The sequence below is a fragment of the Sceloporus occidentalis genome, unplaced genomic scaffold, assembly GCF_023333645.1.
Source record: "Sceloporus occidentalis isolate IW3139 unplaced genomic scaffold, rSceOcc1.0.p SCAF_5, whole genome shotgun sequence".
In the NCBI taxonomy this organism is placed as follows: Eukaryota; Metazoa; Chordata; class Lepidosauria; order Squamata; family Phrynosomatidae; genus Sceloporus; species Sceloporus occidentalis.
The window spans coordinates 115175579-115200140 of record NW_028316985.1 but is presented as its reverse complement, the minus strand read 5'-3'; the positions used below and the strand labels follow the sequence as shown (position 1 = coordinate 115200140).

The following is a 24562-nucleotide window of genomic DNA, read 5'->3' as shown; positions in this document are numbered from 1 at the left end:
ACACAAGCACACACACATTTGGTAGCTCTCCAAAGGCTAAATGTGGAGTCTGAACCCTGAAACAAAAACTCTGGTATAAGTCTTGCATGTAAATCATTGCAAAATGCAAAATGGCATTACTTTAGCAAGAACTTAACTGGGTTTCATAAATGTTTTAACTTCTTTAAAAGCCTTTTTTCCCCTCCACAGTGGCACAGGAAAAAGCCAAAAGCATTTTATACCCGATAGCTCTTTTCGTAATCCTTTATTATGAAATATCACAAATTCCCAGAAACAACACCCACCTGCAGAAAATGATGGTGGGAGACGGAATCAAGGCTAAGCATAAATGATTATTTCTCCTAATTTTCACTCTGCAGATTGTCTCTGGATTACAATGCTCCTTCGTATTGCCCCTGAATTATTTAACGTAAGCTGAGCAATCTAAATTCTCCCACCACCTAAATTATTTAGGACATAAAAGTTTCCTGTTGAATGCTTTTGTGGTCATATTATGTGTCCAACTCCTAAGTGAATAAAATTACCTTTGGTGTCATTATAGGAAGCAAGTGCTAGTAATAATACTCAGAGCTGCTGCCATTATCTCTTGAACCACGATTATGACCAACTGTTCATCAAGAAAATCCATTCATTACTGTTCTTCAATAAAATCCAAAGCCTGTGAAAAATAGATCTTTTTTAGCTAGCTTTTTTAGACAGAAATGATGAGCTCTTTAAAAAGGAATTTAGAATCATTTTGCATTAGGAGAAGAATATGGATCAGCTGGAACTAAAACAAAGAATGAAATAGAAAAATAGTTTTCCTTGAAATCTGGTCACTTTTTATTAACTATAGTGAAATAAATCCAAGCAGTGTTCTGAGACAAATATCATACTATTTATTTATTCTGGTTTGACACATTGCTGTTCGTATCTCTCAGTGAGTGTCTCCCATCTTCAGAAAAGCTGAAAAGAATACATTCAGAAGCCATAATAGCCCTTTATGAAGAGCCATGTGATTGAATAAGCTACATGTGTCCAAAGCCAGCTGCTGAGCACTGTTTTTGCCATGCAGACATACTTTATGAAATGTCTACTAACACTACTACAAGTTCTTCATCAGGGTTCAATACAAGTCCTTTCACTACACTCCTTCCCAGTTTTCAATTCCACACCATTCAAGAATCAGTCCCCAGTGTGCACCTTCAGTTCCCATTTGGGCTCATTTTAAATAAGAGACTGAACCCTTTTTAAAAAAATCTAAAGGTTTTCATACTTTTGCACATCTTTATGTTTCCCCGAATCTTCAGTCCCCTTACCTCTGGTGCCTGCATTTGGGATTCAGATAGTGCCTGCTCATAGTTTCCTTTCAGTACCACGACTGAGAACTCAAAATGAGGAGAAACCAACTAACCCATAAAAGTTTGTTAATAGTTTTGAAATGAAAAAAATCAGTCCAGTGAATATGAATAGATTTTCTTATTAAAGTTCAAATTGTTTAGGGATGAAGCATTAAAAAGAATCACATGGATAGTTACAGAGAAAGAAGTATTGTATATACTCATGTATAAGTCTAGAAATTTAGGTTTAAAAGTTGACCCAAAAATCCTGGGGTCAATGTAAGTGTGTGTGTGTATATATATATATAGTGAATGGCAAAAATTTAATCTGCCCTGAAAGCACTGACCCCCTTCTACTCTCTCATCCATCCAGCCTTTAGTATATGCACTGATAGTTATGTCCTGCTGGAATTTTGTAAGTTCTTTGGAACTGTTTTCCTTTACTTCTTCCTTTACATCCTTCATTATATGTACCTTAGTTTTACCCTCGACTTATTCATGGGTCATATCAAAATTCATAATTCTGGCCCCAAAACCTGCCCTCAACTTATATATGTGGTCGACTTATAATTGAGTATATACAGTGTATAATACTAGAAAAAGTGATCCACTTGTAAAGAACAACAGAAGTGAAAGAAAAATGCATCCACTTTGGGGAGTGTAACGCAGCAATACAGTAAGAAATTGTATCAGTAAGAAAGCACCAAGAAATGACATTTTGGAGAGTGAGGGACCAGTGAGTGAGATAATCAGGTCTAGCAATAATACCAGAGAAGCAGCAATTGGTCCAGCATTTTGGGAAATCTATCGAAATTGCAACAGACCTAACATTATGCCAGAATGAGAACTGAAAGTACAAAATGCACAGGATGACTGCAGAGACATGGCAAGAGAAGAAGGTATTTTTAAACATCATTAGGAGCCAGTCAACAAACATGAATGACTATAATGTATGATCAAATTATGCACATTTGTTGCATATGACACCAATATGGGAACAGGCAAACTTAATAACTAATTCAGAGTGCTGAGAAACAAGTAAACAAGAGAGCCAAATGCTTTAGTTATAAGGAAGGCATAGATTAAGTTTGGGTGAGAATGTACACTGTCTGTACACAAAGAATCATAGAGTTGGAAGAGACCACAAGGGTCATCCAATCCAACCCCATTCTGCCATGCAGGAAATCTAAATCAAAGCATCCCTGAGATATGGCCATCCAGCCTCTGTTTTAAGACCTCTAAGGAAGGAGACTCCACTACATTCCGAGGGAGTTTGTTCCACTGTCAAACAGCCCTTACTGTCAGGAAGTTCCTCCTAATGTTGAGCTGGAATCTCTTTTCCTGGAGCTTGCATCCATTGTGCCAGGTCCTAGTCTCTAGAGCAGCAGAAAACAAGCTAACTCCCTCTTCAGTGTGACATCCCTTCAAGTATTTAAACAGGGCTATCATATCACCTCTTAACCTTCTCTTCTCCAGACTAATCATCCCCAACTCCCTAACTTGTTCCTCATAGGGCACAGCCTCCAGACCCTTCACCATTTTAGTTGCATTCCTTTGGTCACACTCCAGTTTCTCAACATCCTTTTTAAATTGTGGTGCCCAGAGCTGGACACAATATTCCAGGTGGGGACTGACCAGAGCAGAATACAGTGGCACTATTAATTCCCTTGATCTAGACACTATACTTCTATTGATGCAGCCTAAAACTGCCACATCGCACTGTTGACTCTTGTTCAATTTGTGGTCTACTTGGACTCCCAGATCCCTTTCACACATAGTCTCATTCAGCCAGCTGTCACCCATCCTATATCTGTTCAGAAAAACATTTTGGTAAAACCTTATTTGGTGTTCAGAAGAAAACAACCACTATTCATCCTTAAAATTGTGAGGACCTTGCTTTTAAGATGAATACAAATGCAGGCAGGGAGAAAAAGAGGACAAGACATCAACAGATTCAGCATTCATGTAGAAACACATAAAGACAGATCAAGCTACTTTCCAGAAACACAAAACATCACTACAGGAAAAAGTTGTAACCATGTCATGTGGATAACCTTAAGAACAATAGGAAGGCTTGCTTTTTTAAAGCAGAAGACAGAAGAAAATAAATCAGGAAACCATTTGATTAAAGTCAAATTTTAGTAAACAAAGGAAAGGGAAATATAGGTAACTAGAAACATAAGAAAGGCATATTTTAATTAGATGTATGTCATATACTGAAATGGGTGCAGTGGCTCAGCAGTTAAGACAGTGTCTCTGAAGATCACTAGATCAGCAATTCAGCAGCCTGTGTTCAGCAGCTGAAATTTCCAGTCACACCAGGAGCTGGAAGAAAGGTGTAAATGATGTGAACCCATGCATTAATTTTTTATTTTATTGCTGATGGAAGAATTCAGATAGTACTGTTAAGCACAATTTTAGGCTAATGCCAATTCCAAATGGCATCTATAAAACACAGGTGAAAAACTAAGATGAAAAGGACATTAAATAGAATCTTTTCAGATGAATCAATGATGTGAGATGTATTAATTATGTGAAGACAAACAGGAGTTCAATGAATTCTAGGTCCACTGTTGGAATATTTTCACATTCAGTTTTGTAGCCCATGGATCTTATCTCATAGGGCTTACCCATCTCCAGTAAGTCACCAGGTGAGCATGAAAACTAGGACATGAACCAAATTTCACTGATTTAAAATAGATTCAAATTTTAGAAATTTTAAGAATTTCTGGACCCAAAGAAATCTATCATGTATACAGATGTATTTTTTTAAGTGTTTTACTCTCAAAAAAATTCACCCTGTAAGTACAACCTTGAAATGCTGCTCATAATCCACTTTGAGCTCTATTTGGCAGCATCTCTAAAATTCTTAGAATGTTCTTTTAATGCAGGCTTAATGTCATAATAACATGTTCAACCATGTTTTAATGAAATTTTAGTCCAGATGCTACATTGGCTTATTATACGATGACAAGCAATGGTGTCATTTCATTAAATAAAGGACTCCATGAAATATGTATGCAGATGCATTTTTTTTTACAAATGAACTTTATTGATTGATTTAGAGAAACATTGTAGGTTTTTTCCCGTTGATATAAAAGAATATAACAAACTGCTGTGTTGACATAATAAAATGAGGTGGTTTTGTGTATCAAGGCGCTCTCCTTTAGCTCAGGCAGCTCTTGCAGCGTTGCAACCCATTCTCATTGCAAGCAGTGCACTTGAGGGCTTTGAATGAGTCCGTAAAACAGTTCCGAAACACTGACATCTTGCTCCCATGGCACGCTGAGCATGGAATAAAACCAAAGCCCCCGCATGAGAGGCATTCATGGGGGTGTTGCACTTTCTGCAAAACAGGGGGGGGGGGGAAATAGGGGTAGGAAGAAACTAGTATCTATTATTTACATTGTGTTCTGCATTCTGAGGACTGAACTACATGTAACATTAATTGGGTGACTGCAATTGCTGTGTTTCCTTGTCTATGGAAATTGCAGCCACCAAAGTATCACAAGCAGATTTGTGACCTTGGAAGTTTGAATCTTCCTCTCCATGTCTTAGTTCAGGCCAAAGGTCCCCTCCAAAAAAAGGTGCTATCTGAATTTTGATGGCTAACAGCAATTTTGAGGTAGAAAAGATAACATATCCTTAAAACTGATTTACCAAAATACCCAAACAGCAGAAACAATCCTTACAGGTTAACCAATTGTGCAGTCAAAAATTATTCCCAAGCCCTTTCCTTCCACTGGCAGTAGTATCACTAAGGCAATGCAGGGGATGTGGACTGTACTGGGTAACACTCTAGAGGGAACAACTGGGCGGACTGGCATGCTATTGGACAAGTGAGAAAGCATGTTTTCCTGCTCACCCAGCAACCACACCAGACCCTAAACAGGCCTTCTAGAGGCCACAGCACTGCATCCCTTAGTAGTGGTGGCTGCAGGGACGTAGCTAGAATTTTAGGAAGGGGGGGGGGGTCCAGACTAAGTGCTACCATTATAATGGGGCTTGGGTGCGGCAGCACAGCAGCACACACCATTCATTTTTCTAATGGAAAGGGGGGTCCGGACCCCAAGAACCCCCCCTTGGCTATGTCCCTGGTGGCTGGGAAGGCAGCACCTTCAGGATCTGACTTGGCTGCAGCCATGCCAGACTCTGAAGACCTTTAGGAGGGGTGGCTGTCTTCAGGGTCCGGTGTGGCTGCAACCACACCAGACCCGAAAGGCATTTATGGGGGCGGCTGGGTAAGTGAACAGGTGACAGGGTAAAGCAGTTTACACACACACTGCACTGGTTGACACCAACCTCAGTGATGCCACTGCCCACCAACAAAACTTCTTCCAATTTCAGAGCCTAGTTTGGTGGGGAATTAAAGGTAAATTTTATGTAACTTTGCATAGAAAAATTGGCTGGGTAAGGAAGAATTAGCATCCCCTTGCTACTCATCAGGTCCCTTGCATAAATAACTTATTCCCTTTTATCAACCTAAAAAGGAAAAGATAGCATCGGCTGCCCCTTATTTATAATGTAATATATAGTTGGTATGTGGTGAAAATAGATGTGATATTATTCATTCAGTACTGTTGGGGACTTTTTAATGGTAGCTATAGAGGATATCTTGATTGTGGTTTTTACTCTTTCTATTTATCACTATAGCAGAACATTTATTCCACTCCACTCCACTTCAACTGGTATTTGCATCAGAAAGGACATTCCCATTGGTTTCTTGACTTCCAACTTTCCTACCAACACAATGGTCATGAATGTCCAAATTGCTTTTATGCCATGATCCTAATGGAGACTGAGAAGTTCTGGGCCTGATGTTTACTTTTAAAAAATAACCATGCTTTAATAATTACACGAATAATTGCATGAATAACAAAATCTCTTTTGTCTCATAGAGAAGCAAAGTTTGAAGGCTTTGGTGTCAGAATGCCCTTACAACTGTAAATTAATATAAAGGCAACTAAACCTGAGAATGTAAAATTATGACCATATATTCCCACCAACAGACATGACAATAGGAACAGAAAGGTTTATAGTCAGCCTTTTATATCCATGGATTTTTTTTTATCTACAGATTCAAGCATCCACAGCTTGAAAATATTTAGATGTAATATATGTTCCAAAAAGCAAACCTTAATTATGCCATTTTATATAACAGACAACATTTTACTATGCCATTATATTTAATGGGACTTGAGCATCGTCAGATTTTGGTATCCACTGGAATCAAACCTCAGCAAATACCAAGAGCCCACTGTCAAGTATTTTAATGGTCAAAAAACATGTACAAAAATGTAATTTTTAAATGTCAAGAAACTCTGACCAGAAGAATCCTGGACTGATTACAATCTTCACCATTCAGGATTTATTCTGCACAAAATTCATACTTGAGGGGTTTTTTTTTTGGGGGGGGGGGTTGCACATAAAACAGCATTCTCTGCAGAAATAATACCATTTTCTGCATGGAAAATAATGTCTCAATGCAGAAATGTTAATTCCTGTGCAGAAAATTTGAGTAATCACATGTCTAGAGAAATCAAAGAGTTAATAGTAAGTTATGAGCAGGGCAGATGGGAGGAGAGCCATTACAAACTATCAAGGCAGAACCTAAACTCTTGGGACCAAACCATGTTTTTTTCCTTTCTCGGTATTATCATTACAGATGTCAACAGTTTTTGACATCTCAGGTAAAATCAGTGGGTTCCAAAGAAAATAATAATGGTATGCATAATAATTATGTATTACAAAATACTAAAGATTTTTAGCTGGTCCACTCTTGGTATAAGAGAGAACAGGATCTGAGGCTCAAGTGAGTGAAAGGAAGCTGAGGGTCATCAGAGGAACATAGTGACACCAACAAGCAGGAGGAAGAGAATTAGAGGGGTAGGCAGCATCAGAAGAAATCACATGTAAAACCTATATCCAAAGATAGTGGCAATAGCTGGAAACAGACCCAGAAAATATCAGCCTGCTGTGACCTCAGCTGCATGGAGTAGCAGCAGCTCTTCTAACTCCACAGCTCAGGTCAGCATATTTCCCAATTGTTTGCTAATTCCTCTGCCTCAGAGATCTCATCTACATTGGCCAGAATACTCCAGGCTGTTCCTGGAGTATTTTGACCATGTAGCTATCCCACATTCACCCTGTTATCCCCACACTCCAGAGTGATGCTGGGCAGATGTTTACATGCCAGCATCACCACCGCTGGCATTAGTCACTCCCTTTGAAGTCAGAAATGCGGTACCCAGCATTAATCACATTGCTGGGCTGGTTACCTCTTTGTGACCTCAAAAGGAGGAACTTGCAACAGCAACAATGACACCAGGTGGCATAGTGGGACATGTGATTAAACCCTTTGGGCTGTGGCATGCCCAGTGTCACTGTGGCATGCTCTGGATGTTCCAGCAAAACATCTCCTGGCTGGTCAGAATTGGTTGCTGAAGGGCACGTGATGTCCAGCAGCATCTGAGGACAAATCAAATACTGAAGCTGAACAGGTGTCCAGTGGGGAAAATGCTAGTTGTGGGTGGCAGTGACTGTGTGCTCCTCTCCAGACAAAGATGTGAGGCAGCTTGAGAGAATGAGGAAACTTCTGGGACCTTAAAAACCTTTTTCTCTGTGGCCCAAACACAGCCAAGGTGCATACATATATATACTGATGTATACTTTTATAAACTGACTAGTTACCTCAATTTTGGTTAAAAGGTCTTGAAGCTCCCCTGATTCATTCATTGACAAAATTTTCTCAGCACCCTGTAAGAAAACAGGTAAAGTGTGTTAAATCAATAGCCAGTCTATAAAATAGCTTATTATTTGGGAAGAGTTTTAATCCTGGCTATTTAGCTGAAAGAACAGGAAAGCCTTCTCTTATCCTGCAACAGAAAATTATTAACAGTCTAATCATACTTTGTTGCTGAACCTATGATCATTTGTCTCATATATATGCTGTGTTAAATGATCACTGTGACGTTTACCCTTTATTTTATAATACATGCTTCTTTATAAAAAGAGGGGGAGATGCATCTTGTTCATATATTAGAAGGGTAATACCTTAAATATATAGTGCATCAGAGAATGTAGCTAAATGCATATGAGAAAAACAGTATTTCTACCACTGAAGCATTTCCAGCATCAAAATCCCACAGAGAGTGTTGAATATGTAACACCAAGGGAAGACAAGTGATGAAAAATATCATAATGATGCTAAAATCAAAATTCTTCAGTGAATAATAAAAATCATTTCAACTGAGTACATTGGACCATGGGGAATATCTGAGCTATGGAACAAGACAGTAATGAAGAGGTTTTCCATTTTTCTTCTTGAATGTACAAAAGGTTACTGCAAAGGAAATAAAACTGTCAGAGAGGAGATATAAAACCTTCCTTTGGCTTTTTCCACTAATGAGAGGACTTGTTGAATATCTGAGCAACATTGCTGGGCATTTGTACTTAATGTGTTTTATTCTAAGGGTATTATGAATGAGTCGACCAGCATGGGTTGTTTTTCAGAATCCTATGTGGAAAAGTTCGTTCATTCATTTACACTGATCTTATCTGACCTCAGTGATGATATCATATAGCCACATTGGACTGGCAACATAATACTGTGATGTCTTTTCATTCACTGTATGGTCCCTAACTAGAAAAAAATAGTGGGATGGAGTGGAAAGCAGTAACTGGAGAAAACACTGGTACTAAATAGGATTGTGGGTGGGGTGAATATCTAATTTAGCCACAGCATATATTTGTGGTAACTTTCTGTTTATTTCCACACCCACTTTGTTCTTGGACCACTTCAACTCTCCTCCACTAGATTTTGTATTTCACTATGCACAATAAATTGCAAGAAAAGCTGTTTTTATATATTTTACAAAGACTAAGCATCTTTCTTTTCTTTGCTAGACTCTGTGGGTGGGAGTAGGACTAACTGTTGTTCAGCATCTACCTTGAAAGTTTGATTGTTCTCCTTGAGAGATCCACTACTATATCTCACATTTTACAACATGATCATCACATATAAGCAATGTGAAGGTAGTTAGATCAAAGACCAGTCCTTCCTTTAACTTGCTGCACCATTGCTTTAAGCAGGGTTCTTGTGGGCTGGCCTACTTCCCATATCAGAACCAGTACTTGCTTAGTAATCAAGATGGTAAACATATGTCTGGTGAGCTGCATGTTGCTTTGCACCCTTTTTTTCAGCCTTCTTGCACCTGCAGAATTACCAGCTACCACAATTATTCACATCCATCCATGTGAGACATCAAAATGATTTTTCTTTTCCCTTCCTGTAGCTTCCTTAACTATGGAATGGTCAAAGCTCCAAAGATAGGAAAGTTAGTAGGAAAGGCTTAGCGCATTTAGTTAATTGTTAATCAATTTAAAAATAGTTTAATTGCTATTCAATTTAAATTAAATCAATGCTAAATTTTTCATTAAAAATGAATTTGAATTATGTTGAATTGAATTAAGTTGCCCCTTTATACTTCAAAATGTCCAACTTAATTGATTTTACCTAGTAAGTCCTTTTCTCTGCCCTCTTCTGCAGTCTCACAAGTCTCTATGATGCCTGAAGATAGTCTGTAAGCCAACAGCACCATACATAGCTGCCACAGTTGCTGAAGATTTTGTCAGAATCTGCAATGGTAGCAGCAAATTTAGAAGCAGACACAAAATTTCAAATGGAATAGGAATGTGACGATGCCCTGCTAAGAGACATTAAGGACCAAATTTCATATTGTGCTTCATGCCTTCCATACAGCCAAGTCTCTTCTACTTAATTAATGCTTCTTCCTTAATTAATTATAGGTGCTGGGTTATTAATCGGACCTCTACAGATATCATGAGGAGACTTAGCTCTTCCAGTTCTGGCTGTGATCTGAATACATGGCAAAAACAGAATAATAAAATCCTAGAGTTGGAAGAGACCACAAGGGTCATCCAGTCCAACCCCCTGCCATGTAGGAATACACAATCAAAGCATTCCCGACAGATAGCCATCCAGTCTCCTCCAAAGAAGGAGAATCCACCACTCTCCAAGGCAGCGTGTTCCACTGTTGAACAGCTATTACCATCAGGAAATTCTTCCTAATGTTCAGGTTGATTTTTTTCCCCTGTAGCTTTAATTCATTGCTCTGTCCTAATCTTTGGAGCAGCAAAAGACAAGATTGCTCTATCCTCAGTGTGACATCCCTTAAAATATTTAAACATGGATATCATGTCACCTTTTAACCTTCACCAGGCTAAACATACCCAGTTCCCCAAGCTACTCCTCACCAGGCAGGTATCAAGACTTATCCAAAGAAACCTTTGGGTGGGGTGGGGGGGATGTTACAGTGCCATTTGGAAAAGCGGTATATAAATAAACATTATTATTATTATTATTATTATTATTATTATTATTATTATCTAACCACATAGAGCTTTTGTTCCTATTGTGGCTGGAGAGGGAAGGAATGAATGTTGCTTGGAAGCATTACTTTTTGAACTATTATTCCCAGATTGGTTAAAGTTACTCATGGGTATCTGGGAGTCTCAAACTAGAAAAATGACTTTTCCTGAGCTCTGGCATGGGGCACAGTGACAAGGCTGCAGGGGACAGTTCAAGAACTGGGCAATCCTGAAAAAAAAAATTACCTGAAAAAATCCTGGGGAAAATTACCAATACCAACGCATGTAATTAATGACAGCAAAAGCAAAGGTAGCTGTACAATACATGCTATTTATTCATACAGCTTGTCCTCTAGTCTACAGAGGTTTTAGCCTGTGAAAGAGGATGCCACTATCTGCCTCAGGATCCCATCTTTACTTTCTGAATATTGTATCTTCTCATCTGGTCAGATCTGTCCTAAGACTGAACTCTTTCTTCCATCAGCTCTGTTGCTGAGGTAGGTGGCTGAAGGTAGACCTTCAGGTGAAAACACAACCCTCAGTTTTATAAGTCCACTTTTGTTTTTTAGGTGCAGTTGTAGAAATTAAGAAACTGGATACTTGCACTCTATCTTATTGGATGATGTTTGTCTCGAGTGATGTCTGCCTCCTCTTCCTACATCAGCATTCGTTAGAAAGCTGGGGATTGCCTACGGCCCCATAATTTAATACCTCTTCTGCTGTTTCTATATGCAAATGTGCAGTCAGCTTGCCACCCTAATTTAGTCTGTACTTTGATTAACTAAGGCGGGATACAGACGGGCAAAAAGGGGTGTATTCATGACGTCATGAAGGTAGAGCCTTCAGACGGGCCTTACCTGAATGCCGCCATGAACACGCCCCCCGCACGCCCCAAGCGGGAAGAGGCGGCATTAAAAAGGTGCTGCTTTTCTCCGCTTCTTTTCCGTTTGATGCGCAGCTGCGCAGCTCCGTCTGTAAGCTGCTGCACCGGTACGCCAGAATTGCTACGCCGCTAATTTAAGTTGCCCATTTAAAAGCTCCGTGTCTGCTGCGTCACATAATGAGTCGGGGTCCTGGAACATGCGCAGTTTGCAGTCAGGCTTTAATTGCAGCGTCAGCTGCCATGCAGGTGTGGAAGCTGCAGCACAGCTGCAGCGCATTTTAAGACTCATAACCCTAACCCTAACCCTAACCCTAACCCTAACCCTAGAGCAACATGTACGCATGCGCTGCTTGGAAAGTTTGGACTTTAAAGTGAGCCCCTACACACATTCCTGTGCCATTTTCACCTAACAATAAAAACCCCTAAAACTGTAAATATTTACATATGTACAAGGGAGGTGATGGGGGATGGCAGGGGGACAGCGGTGGCAGCGGCGACAGCTGTGGCTGTGCATTGCAGATTCAGCAGGAGCGCGGGGACCAAAGGAGAGGAGGCATCCATGATGCTGGTGACACTGGCAAAGTGCAAGCGGGCAAGGATGCCAACACCAGCTGATCACCAGCTGGCAGGAGACCACCATTGTTCTTGGGCAGAGCGGGGAAAAAAGTTTTAAAGGGGCTTGGGCACTTTAAATGTGCCCATAGGCTTTCTGCCACCGCTGCTTAGCACTGCAGCTGCGCAGCTGCGCATCCGCCAGCTGGCAAAGGGGAAAAAAAAAAAGCCCCGTTTTTGGCCACCCGTGAGGAAGCTGCCTCTCTCTTTGCAGCGTCCTCCGAGGTGGCGGTTTGGAAACTGCGGGTCTGAAACGGCCCCAGGTGAGGCGTCTTCACTGCCCCCCGTGTGGAAGCCCCATCTCCTGAGCCACGCCCCTGGGGTGGGCGGTCTGGAGGCTCCGTATTCAGCAGAATACACCTCCAAGACGTCTTCCCCTGCCCGTTTGTATCCCGCCATTGGCAAGTATTTTAAAGGAAGTAAAAGGTAGCTGGATTGCTCACAAAATCCATTAGGAGCTGTTATGTTTGACTGAGCCTAGAACATCATAGGCATGTAGTTTGGTACATCTGATTGGTCTAAAATAATATACCTAAGTGTACAAGCAAATATATTTTGAAGGGTGGTTTTTTTTGGGGGGGGGGGTCATTTGTCATTGCTTACCTTAAATTAGTTCAATGCCCACATTCCTTCTTCTAGGGCTTGAAAAGCCATTTGGATTTTTATTTTATTTTTACTACAGTTTCCAGAATCCAGCCAGTGGGCATGCCGACTATGGGACTCTCGGTATGTTAGTCCCTAAAAGTAAATTTTCTGAATTCTGCTTTTTATAACGAACATCCAGCTAGATAGTTTGGTTTAATATGCTTCATTGTTACCCCAGCAGAGGGCATAATTCATTTTCAGATACAAGCAGCTCTGGTTAATAGGAATGTTACAAAGATGTACATAGATCGCTGTTTGCAAATATGAATAAAGGCAAAATCATGCCATGATACTGTTTATCCCTGTTTGGATGTAAACTCAACAGCATCATCAACCCCTTAAAGCAGTGATGTCCAAACTCTGGCCCTCCAGGTGTTTTGAACTTCAGCTCCCAGAATCCCAGACTATTGGCCCAGGTGGCTGGGGCTTCTGGGAGATGAAGTCCAAAACACCTGGAGGGCAGAGTTTGGACATCACTGCCTTAAAGAAAGATAGTTAATCAGTCTTCTGCCTTTCACTTTATTTATTGTTGGAACGTACTCATGACAAAGCCCCAGTATAGATATCTTCTTGGGATATGTAGGAAGTTTTGAACAATTTATAAAAGCTACCATTTGTTGTTAGATCAACTAAACTGACTTTTAGATCCAAAGTAAATGCATATGAGGTAATAGACACTGACAGCTAATTCATACTGGAAGCAGTGATCACACAAAATCTTGCACAATATATCTCTGGTTTCCACTGGTTTGCATTCCTATGGAGGAAAATGTGGGTGTATTAATGCGCTACCTATTTGCACATGATACCGCAATTCCTGTCCTTTTTGTTTTGTGTGTGTTTCTGCTTTGTTCTTTACATAATCTCCAACATTTCAGATGAAAATGAGGCCATGCAACATCAGAGTGTGGTCAAAATGCAAATGTAACTAATTAGGAAGAACATACAAACTATGAGAGGCTGCAGCAGTGCGCTTCTGCCAGAAGCAAAATTCTATCCCTTCCTGTCCACTCCTTTACCTCCTGCCTGGTTACTTGAGTGAAAATTAATTTTGCACTTTGAACTCAGTTTGCAGTAGAGGGGAAGAGACTAAATAGGAACAATTAGGCCTGAGACAGATGGGTGAGCAGTGGTGTGCCAGCGCCAATTCTAGGGTTCTGGAGTGGGCAGCAACCGCACACTCTGGAACCCTAGAACATCCCGCTGCCACCATCATGTCGGCCTCCCATCCATATGGGGCACGCGTGCATGACACAAGTGCTGCACAGTGTCCGTACCTCCAGGTGTCACATTTGCATCATAGATGCATCACAGTGCCCCAATGGTACACTGATGATGTAGTCTGCGTGCACCAAGAAGATCCCGTTTTTTTCTGGGTTCTTTTTGGTCTAGAGGGATGCCACACGGTTTGGCTGCTGCGGTGTCCCTCCGGAGGAAAACTGGGCGCCTCCAGCCCACCCTTTTGAGGCAGTCTGGAGAGCCCCTTTGTGTTTCTTTTTAGACCCCACAAATTGAGGGCTATTCTATGACATACTGTTTTGTAATTGCAGTCCAAACTACACTGCTTTGTAGTTGCAGTCCAAAATATTTCTCCCTGTTTCCTTTCAGTGCTGCTACTGATTCTTGAAAAGCATCTTTGTCCTTTTGTAACTCCAGGGTTTGGTTGTTGCTTTTTTGTTTATTTTCTCAAAACCATCTTCCTTACAACAAATCAATGTTGTCAGGTCAGGACCAGCTTCATTTCCTGCTACTGAAACTATTTCCCTTTCTTCACCCTCCTTGCTGATAAAGGCTATGCACTGAGTTCACCAAACATATTGATCAGCTGTTAGAGGGGAAATGCCAAGACAACAAAAGGGTTTTTTTTTCTCTCTGCTGTCAATAATAATTTATCTGTAAATGTATGAATCGCTTTTCAACAAACTTTCTCAAAGTGCCTTAACCTGTAAAGTGAAAAGTAGAAAGCAAAAGCAAGCTGAATTGGACAAAAAAAAAGCCCCACAATTATTAAAAAATCTGTATATCAATATATGAATCATTCTCACTTGGAGGATACAGTAGGAGTGTTAAAAATATTCCAGCATCCAGAGGAAAATTATCTCTTATATAGACCCCTCTAGAGTCCTACAGATAAATATATGGCATTTGTTTCATGACATTTTAGGTGTATCCATACTAATTAAAAAGACTAGAAATTCCCAGCTTTTGTTCCTGTCCTTTCCAGTTTTATTTTGGAGATCAATAAATGTTTTGTTTGTTTCAGAATATTTTCTGTCCTCTCCCAGCATGATCAGAGACTTTTTATACCAGCAAGCCAGGCCAGTTTATTTTAAACTACTATAAAATCAGAAAGAACAGGAACAAAATCTAGGACTTTTCAATCAGTCTTTGCCTTCTGATAAATGTTGCTTCATCCATTGTTTGCGGGGCAGCAAGCCAAATGGGTTTGAGGTCTCTCATACTCAACTTACATTGTTGCAAAGAAAGGAAGCAAAAAAGTTCTTTTGAAACTCAGGTTGAGTTTTCCTTATCCAAAATGCTTGGGAGCAGAAGTGTTTTGGATTATATATTTTTTTAATTCTGGAATATCTGTATCTTACCCCATGGTAAGCACTGGTATGAAAATCTTCAATGCTAGAAATTTGGGGACTGAAGGAAAATTTCATTAGGTGGTGGGATCCTTATTTGTGGGGCAAAGGCCCTTCCCCTCATCTCTCTCACACACACAGCTACACATTTCCCCACTATTTAGGACTAACACTAGGACTAGGATATTTATACCAGTGGGTGAAGCAAGATTAAATATATGCCTGTGTGTCACAGGAAATATTTCATATTTATAACTTGACCCATTTTTCAGACTCACTTCTCTGGCTGTCACTGCAAATTACCCTTGCTCTAACCTGAGGCTACTTTAAGTGTATGAATGAGAAACTCTCATAGTACATCATTCTGCATATGCATAGGTTTCCTATATGCTGGACTGGGGGTTTTCTTTGTTTGTTTCCTTTTTTTATGTGGTATATAATATTAGAATCTGACCCCCACACGCATTACCACAATAAATGCAGCTGTTTCTTGCATGTGACTATTTGGCATTTCTCCAGTAGGTAAGAGCTAATACTTACATAGATACCATTTTTCTCTCTTGTTCAGATTAACCTAAATTTATACTTATATTGATACATTTACATAGTGCCATAAAATGAAATAATGGTCTGGATCTTGCTTATTTTCTCGGCTGCTTCTGCTGTTAAATGCTGGCAATACATATCCAGAAAATTTATCATCAAAACCATATTCCTGGCTTTCTAGAAGAAAATGTATCGAAATCACTTTCACATTGTATGTACACAACTCACTGTCATGTTAAATATTCAAAATCCTGGACAGCTTGTGATGTCATAAAGGGGGTACAGTGGTGCAGCCCACACTGTGTGACACCTCAGAAGAGGGGTGACACCTGGTCTTTCTGCACACTATCCCCTGTGCTCCGTCCCTGCACTACTCTGTTCCCCATGCTTGCTCTGTCCCCCATGCTCCGTCCCCTGCATGGGCTCCATCCTCTGTGCATATTCTGTTTCCCATGCTCCATCCCCTGTCCCTCATGCTCACTCTGTCCCCTGTGCTCCATCCCCTGCATGCCATCCCACTCATGCCTCTGTCCCCTATGCTCTGTTTCCTGTGCTCTATTGCTGCACTCCCTCTGCACTCCATCCCCCACACTCCATCCCCACACTCACTCCATTCCCCATGTGTTGTTCCATCCTTTTCCTCAGCAGGAAAAGAATGGGGTGGCATGGGGGAGAGAGCATGTGTCATCCTTGGAAGCCCTGCTCCCAGATGCCCTGTCCCCCCAGACACTGAGTGACACCAGGTGCAGTAACGCCACTGCAGACAGCAACAAAGTCCTGAATCATGTTCTTCATTACATGTGCAATTAGTTCCATTACCCATTCTTCAAAAGCAGAAAAAATATATTAATTAAGGTAGAATTAAATCATGTTTGGACATCACATTTATGTTAACTTCAGATTAGAGCATTAGGATTGGGGTTAGAAGATTACAGTTAGGAATATTCTCTGGGGGCAAACTCAGGCACTAGTGTTTGCAATTCCTGAAAAGCAAGAGTTGTGACCTTTTAAATAAAATGCATTCTGCTATGCCACCCACCACTGCTGCCATCACCACCATGGCAAGTCATTCACTGTGAGGTCAGAACAAGGAACTCAACCATGTGATTGATGCTGGGCACCTCATTCTGACCTCAGAGTAAGAGACTTGCTGCAATGGCGGCAATGTCAGACGGCAGAAGAAGGAGGTGTGTAAATTGGAAAAAGAAACGTCAGCTGTTTGAAATATGCAGATGACACCATGCTACTAGCAGAAAATAGCAAAGACTTGGAACAATTACTAAACAAAGTCAAGGAAGAAAGTACAAGAACAGTTTGTCAGTTCAACATTAAGAAAACAATAATGATGACAACAAATAATTTGCATAACTTTAAAGTAGACAATGAAAACATTGAAATAGTTCAAGATTTCCCATACCTTGTCTCAGTCATTAATCAGAATTGAGACTGCAGTCAAGAAATCAGAAGAAGAAGAAGACTTGGTCAGCTATGAAGGAGCTAGACAAGATCCTCAGATATAAAGATATATAATTGAATACTAAGGTCAGAATTGTCCATGCCAACATATTTTCCATTTCTGTATATGGTTATGAAAGGTGGAAGTGAAAAAAGCTGGTAGGAAAAAAATCCGCTCATTTGAAATATGATGATGGAGAAGATCTATGGGTCCCATGGACTGCTCAAAAGACAGATAAGTGGGCCCTAGAACAAAACATGCCTGAACTCTCCCAAGGGCTAGGATGACTAAACCAAGACTTTCATACTTTGGCCATACCATGAAAAAATATGACTCACTAGAAAAGATAATAATGTCAGTAATGTAGAAGGTAGTAGGGAAAGAGGAAGACTGCATTCCAGATGGTTAGACTCATTCAAGGAAGCCATGGCTCTGAATATGCAAGACCTAAGCAAGGCTATTCATGACAAGACAACTTGGAGGTCTCTCATTCAAAAGGTAACCATAAGTTGAAGTTGACTTAACAGCAGTTAACAACAAGTCTTCCTTATAAAAACTGATTAAGTAAGTTTGCATTAAATGCTAAAGATTTAATAAAATCTCATTGCATATGATGATTACATGCAGATGACACCAAATTAGGGGGAATAGCTAATACCCCAGAGGACAGGATCAAGATTCAAAATGACCTGAATAGACTAGAAAGCTGGGCCAAAGCTAACAAAATGAAATTCAACACAGAGAAATGTAAGGTATTGCACTTAGGGCGGAAAAATAAAATGCACAGATATAGGATGGGTGACACCTGGCTGAATGAAACTACGTGTGAAAGGGATCTAGGAGTCCAAGTAGACCACAAGTTGAACATGAGTGAACAGTGTGATGCGGCAGCTAAAAAGGCCAATGCTATTTTAGGCTGCATCAATAGAAGTATAGTGTCTAGATCAAGAGAAGTAATAGTGCCACTGTATTCCGCTCTGGTCAGGCCCCACCTAGAATATTGTGTCCAGTTCTGGGCCCCACAATTCAGAAAGGACATTGAGAAACTGGAGCGTGTCCAAAGGAGGGCGACAAAAATGGTGAAGGGTCTGGAAACCATGCCCTATGAGGAACGACTTAGGGAGCTGGGGATGTTTAGCCTGGAGAAAAGAAGGTTAAGAGGTGATATGATAGCCCTGTTTAAATATTTGAAAGGATGTCATATTGAAGAGGGAGCAAGCTTGTTTTCTGCTGCTCCAGAGAACAGGACCCGGAACAATGGATGCAAGTTACAGGAAAAGAGATTCCACCTGAACATTAGGAGGAACTTCCTGACAGTAAGGGCTATTCGACAGTGGAATGCACTCCCTCGGAGGGTGATAGAGTCTCCTTCCTTGGAGGTCTTTAAACAGAGGCTGGATGGCCATCTGTCAGGGATGCTTTGAATTGGATTTCCTGCATGGCAGGGGGTTGGACTGGATGGCCCTAGTGGTCTCTTCCAACTCTACGATTCTATGATTCTATGATTCTATGATTCATGCAGACTTCAATGCAGCTGCTATGTACTGAAATGTGTTTTTGTGTTCCTTCACCATTAATATTGTATTTAAGAGTGCCCTAAATGCTGAAGAAACTTTCTGAAGTGATTTGTGAAATTATTAAACTCCCTTTTCTATTTAAATGAACCCTCTTTATTGCTCACACTAATAGCTTTATATTGGTATTATAGGAGCCACAGAGAGATATACACTGTACTTACCCCCAGATACTGGCCTTCAATGAACACAACTGGTAATGATGGGATTTCACCTACTCTTCTGCATCTCTCATCTAATTCCTTTCCATAGTCACTGTTCAATGCAATGTTTTTCTCCTCAAATTTCACTCTGTGGTTTTGGAAGATCTTTCGAACCAACTCACATCTTTCAAACGTTGTTCTAACCACACGAAGGCTGGTTGTATAAATTACTATACGTCCATATTCCAGAACAGAAGATACCTGTAGAAAAGGAGGAGGAAACATTATTTTTAATATTTTATACCCCTTTTAGGTTTGAAAAAACTACACACAGCACAGCAGTTTTAGATATTAATAAATATTAATATATTAGTTTGGGACTTAAATAGTTTAGAGGCACCAGATCCTGTCTGATCTTGGAAGCTAAGCAGGGTCTGGTAAAAACCCCTCTGAGGTTACGCAAGGAAACCATATGAAATTCATGGGGTCACTATAAATCAAGAGGTGTTTTGAGTACTAGTTTGACTACAGAAGCAACTGCACAAGACAGTCATACACTTCTTAGGGATGCAAGTGAATTAGTATTTAGTCTCAGTGATGCACTCCAAGCAAACTTGCAAGGCTACTAAGGATGTGGGACATAATTCCTGCATCAAACCTAACTGCATTCAATGTTTCATAAGAGTATTAGGGGATAAACAGACCGCTCCTAAGGGGCAACCTGCAACCGCCTCTTTCTTTGTTGGATCAGGGCTGCAACAACTACATGCCGCAGACCACCCAAAAGGGTGATCTGAAAAGTGCCCTCATTTGCTGCACAGAGGAGCCTCAGTGGCCAAACCGCGCGACTCCTCCGAGCAGCAAGAAGAAACCGCAGAAAGTAGCTTCTTTTTGTGGCCCGGTAATGATGCCGCAAGGCACCAATGGCGCACTTGCGGCGTCATCACTGCGCCGCAATGTGTGGATGCTAAGCGTCTCCTGCATCAAGATAGCGGCGCCCATGTAGCATGGGCGCCGCCATTTTGTAAGCGCTCGGCACGTACTAGGGTTAGAGGCGTCTGGAAAGGATGCCCCTTCCTAACCCTAGTACGTGCCGAGCACATACTAGGGTGCCCATGTGGGACGGGCCATAATCATCAGTGCCATGGTTTTTTGGCATTCCTCTGGCACTGCATCATCTGGATACAGCACCAGAGGAGTGCCATGATGCCACCTGCCGTGTGATTGGGCACATGGCATGACAGCGGTGTCAGGACAGCATTCCCCACTCTGTCCTGAGGCTGACGTTTATCACCAGTTTGTCAAGGCTGTTACTTTCCATTTAGTAACAAATCACAGAATTCATCCCTCTGTAGTAACATTATAGAAACAACTCCCTCTGCCCACACATACCTTACCATTCTGGCATTGCTACTCACATCACTAAGCCAGAATGTTTTCTCATCCAAACTGGCTACACTTTGAGACATATGACCCATACTCTTTTCTGACATTTCAAAAAATAGTACCAAGACAAACCTCTTGGAATAGCATGTGCCCATGATATTTCGGAACATAATGCCAAGGCAAACCAGTTAGTTTCTGAGAGATATGCCCCATGCTCTTTTCTGCTGTATATACAGAGAGAGAGAGAGAGAGAGAGAGAGAGAGAGAGAGAGTTTCCATATGTGCCAAGATAAACCTCTTGGAATTTAAAACTATTACATATTGGAGAAGTGTGACTCCCTAGTTTATTGACTTGCCCATTTCCATCCTTTCATCCTGACCTAGGTGCAGGATGAAAACTGTAACATGCAGATTTTATCGCACACTTCTGTGCACAGGCAGGAGGCAACCTGTACCTGATCATGGCATCTCATACACAGTCCAGACTTCTCTTACTTACACTTTTTGAAAGAATGCAATTTTCCCATTCTTTGCAAGGTGCAGGAGTAGTCCAGATAGGATGCGGGATGCCATGATCAGGTGCAAGATGCTTCCTGTCTGGGCACGGAGTTGTGCGATAAAATCCATGTATTAAAGTTTTGATCCCGCGCCCAGCTCAGGAAGAAAGGATGGGGAAGGGCAGTGTGATAATTTCCATAATCTCACTTGATATTTTCAGCCCCACTACAAAAGATTTTTGTTTGTGCTTCTCAAATTACATTCTGCTTTTCAAGCACCCCTTGAAAATACTGCTGACTTGAACAATTCTATACAAGTGCAGACTTTCCATAGATTTCTAAATCCAGTCTGTGATGGCACTGTCTTCTTTGGCTATTGGTTGTTCTGGATTTCTTCACCTGTCCACGTTTGTTGGTTTTGTTTTATTACTCTTGATATTAAAGTTTGGCTATTATGCCTCCCTATATTATAAGTGAACCATTGCATCATTTGTTTTTATAGGCAGCATTATTACACTGTAACACCTTTTTTATTATTCCCAAATAAAAATAGCTTTATTTTAACATAAATTCATCATAGTTAATTGTATGTTTTGAGTTGTTTGGGCTAAAATTAAAATAATCTAAACAGTTAAAAAGAATAAGACACTTTGATTAAATCATATGCTTCTCACAGCTATATGCATTATGCATTCTTTAGCATTGCTTTTTGTTGTTGTTGTTGCTTATTGAAGCGTTTGTATTATATGTGATTATATTCCATTAAATCAGAGTATGATGGATTGGAATATGGGGCTCATTGTCAGCAGCAATGTCTAATGCCACAGCCAGCACTAGGTTTGAAGGGGAGTTAGCAATGTGCCCTCAGTGACCCTGATCTAATCTGCAGATATAAACTGGTCCAAGTCTAAACTGCCAAAATAATTTTGACACTGCTTTAACAGTCATGGCTCCATCCTATGGAAAAATAGGATTTGTAGTTTGTTGTGCCACCAGAGCTCTGACAGAGTGAGCTAAATATCTCACTAAACTACAAATCCCAGAATTCCACAGCCCATCCTCTCAAGAAAGAGTTTTTAAAAGGTTGACTAGGTAAAGGGGGTAAATGTAAGCCCCTTGATGACCTTCTGTGGGCTGCACAAAAGAGTGTTAAAAATTCTTCTCCAAACTTAGAAGTGTCCCAGTAAACACACTAAAACAGGAATGGCAATACTATGGCCCTTGATATGATGCTGGACTGCAAACCTCACTATTCCTCACTATTGTCTATGCTGCTGAGAGTTGAACTCCTACCCCAATTGGCAGGGACTGTTTTTAAGATGGGAGGGCTCAACATTAAAAGTCTTATTAATATTTTCAGAGGAAGGGCAATGCACTTCTCCCATCCATTAACCATCCAAATATCCCTTAAAAATGAAGACTCTTACAAGCACAGTATGTACTTAGACATGCCTTTCATATACTGGATATGGATTATCCAAAGTAAGTGTGCCTAGGATAAGTTGCAGGCAGCCTTTATTGTTCCCGGAAGGTCTCAAGACAATAGCAGCTTTAGTATTTATTGGTACTTGATCATTTAAGGCACTTATGATTGATCATTCTTGAGGTGGCTCAACTATATAGGCATCCTGGTGGTCCGCTTTTGTCAGATCAGATCAGGGGTGGGCTCAGCACAGACACCCCTGTCTAGTTGTAGGGTGGCTGGAACACTGTCAGGCCCCATGGTCCATGCCACATGATTCTCATATCCTCCATCATTTCACAGATTAAAAATTCACTTTACCCAGGATAATCAATCTCAGGGGGTTTTCTAAGTTTTTCTGAAAGATTTCCATTGTTAGTTGTGTGAATAACCAATGTGAATAGACCTGGGATTAATTCTGCATGTCTTGAATGTGTTTTAAATAGATCCACATCATCAGTTCCTTCTTTATTCGAGTCCTGACATATGTGAGCAACAGAACACACAGAGATGTGCATAGATGCAGTTACAAGGAAAAAATGGTGTGAACAACAAAATTGGAATGTGTGAGTGAAATTATTTATATAGACACATTAAAAAAACCAACATCTGAACAACCCCAGGAGGAAGTGAGGAACTGAGGCTGCAGCCAAAGGAGATGAATGAAAAGAGGCTACTACAACTATATATTTGACTGGAGAAGCCAGCAAAGATAAACCTGCTCTCTCAGGAAGATACAACTCAGACCCTTGAAAGATTAAACATGGAGGAGGCAAATGTTGGACGGTTTTATTTTGCCTCTGTTTCTCTTGATTGGAATAAACCTGTAAGTTGTTGAACTGTACCCCATCTTTCTGCAATGATAAACAAGGTGAATGATATGGAGTCATATCATATGAATCAACCATAAATCCAGACCGTGTTAATAAAACATACCTATCAAGATGGAAATCATATCTCCAAAAGTTAGCATGCCACTAAACCACCCTGAACATGTCCAATCTCCTCTTGGGAGCTAACCAGGATCAGGTTGAGTGAACAATTGGATGTGAACAACTACCCAAAATGTAGGCAAGACTACGAAAGAATCCTGATTAAGTCCTTGAAGAGCCATCACCAGTAATCCGAGTTGACAACATTAGACTAGAAGAATCTGACATGATATATGTTTCTAATGCATGTTTCAGCTGCCCTCAGTTGCTTTTTAATCTATGCCTGAAATGCACAGCTGCCTGTAGAGTCATCACCAACCAAACTGTGGGTCATAAATGTAATGTGAAAGCCACCTGCTGTGGGGTTGCTTCCTCTTGTTTCCTTACAGCTGACTCTCTGAAATGGTATGACCCCATCAGGGTGATTTAGCTGCTCAGTGCTTGGGGCCAGGGCTTTGCAGAATGGTGCAAGGTCTCCTGTCTATTCTAATAACACTCAAGTAATGTTCAAGTTCAAAAAATGATCCTGCTAGTTTTGTTGGGAGATTTCCACTCTGGCTTGCAGGCCCTGCTGTGCCATAAATGATCTTGTACAGCATTTATTTGCACATGGACATAAATGTTATGAGTCACACCGAAAGTAGAAACTGCCACAAGTAAGGATGTCAGGCTGCTTCCTAAAATGATTGTTTGCAGGGCAACTACCAGCAGTATTGCAAAATGAATGACCCCTTCCCTTAGCCTCTGATACCATAGGGTAAATTATCTATCTATCTATCTATCTATCTATCTATCTGCAAATACAGAAATAGATGTAGATATAGATATATAGAAAGATACAGATATCGATGTCTATCACACAATGTGCCACTAGAGAGTTTTTCGTTGATCTTTTTTCCCCTACCATAGCATAATCAATTTGAAATTCTTTCACATAGCGGGTGGCATTCTGTTAGTGATATACATGTGTTAAATCCAATGTAGACCTGTATATGTGTTTGGAGGGATTACTGTAGAAGTTGGTATTCCCTTCCTCCTTCTGCAACAACCAACCACAACCACCACCTTGACTCATCATTTAGGTGCTGCAGCCTCCTCCCAGCATGATCATTCAGTGGTTAGTAGACAG

At 40.6% G+C, this 24562-nt stretch overlaps 1 protein-coding gene across 1 annotated transcript in view; it reads right to left on the bottom strand.

The window, feature by feature from the left end:
* Positions 1-4485: 4485 nt before the first annotated feature.
* The window catches only part of LOC149312690 (glutaredoxin domain-containing cysteine-rich protein 1-like), a 51987-nt gene continuing 31910 nt past the window's right edge, over positions 4486-24562 (bottom strand). Inside the window, exons 2-4 of the mRNA XM_089526951.1 lie at positions 19178-19417; positions 8010-8075; positions 4486-4665 (exon numbers count right to left, since the gene is read on the bottom strand). Coding sequence (XP_089383077.1) covers positions 4486-4665; positions 8010-8075; positions 19178-19417 — 486 coding nt within the window. The remainder of the gene's footprint in view (positions 4666-8009; positions 8076-19177; positions 19418-24562) is intronic.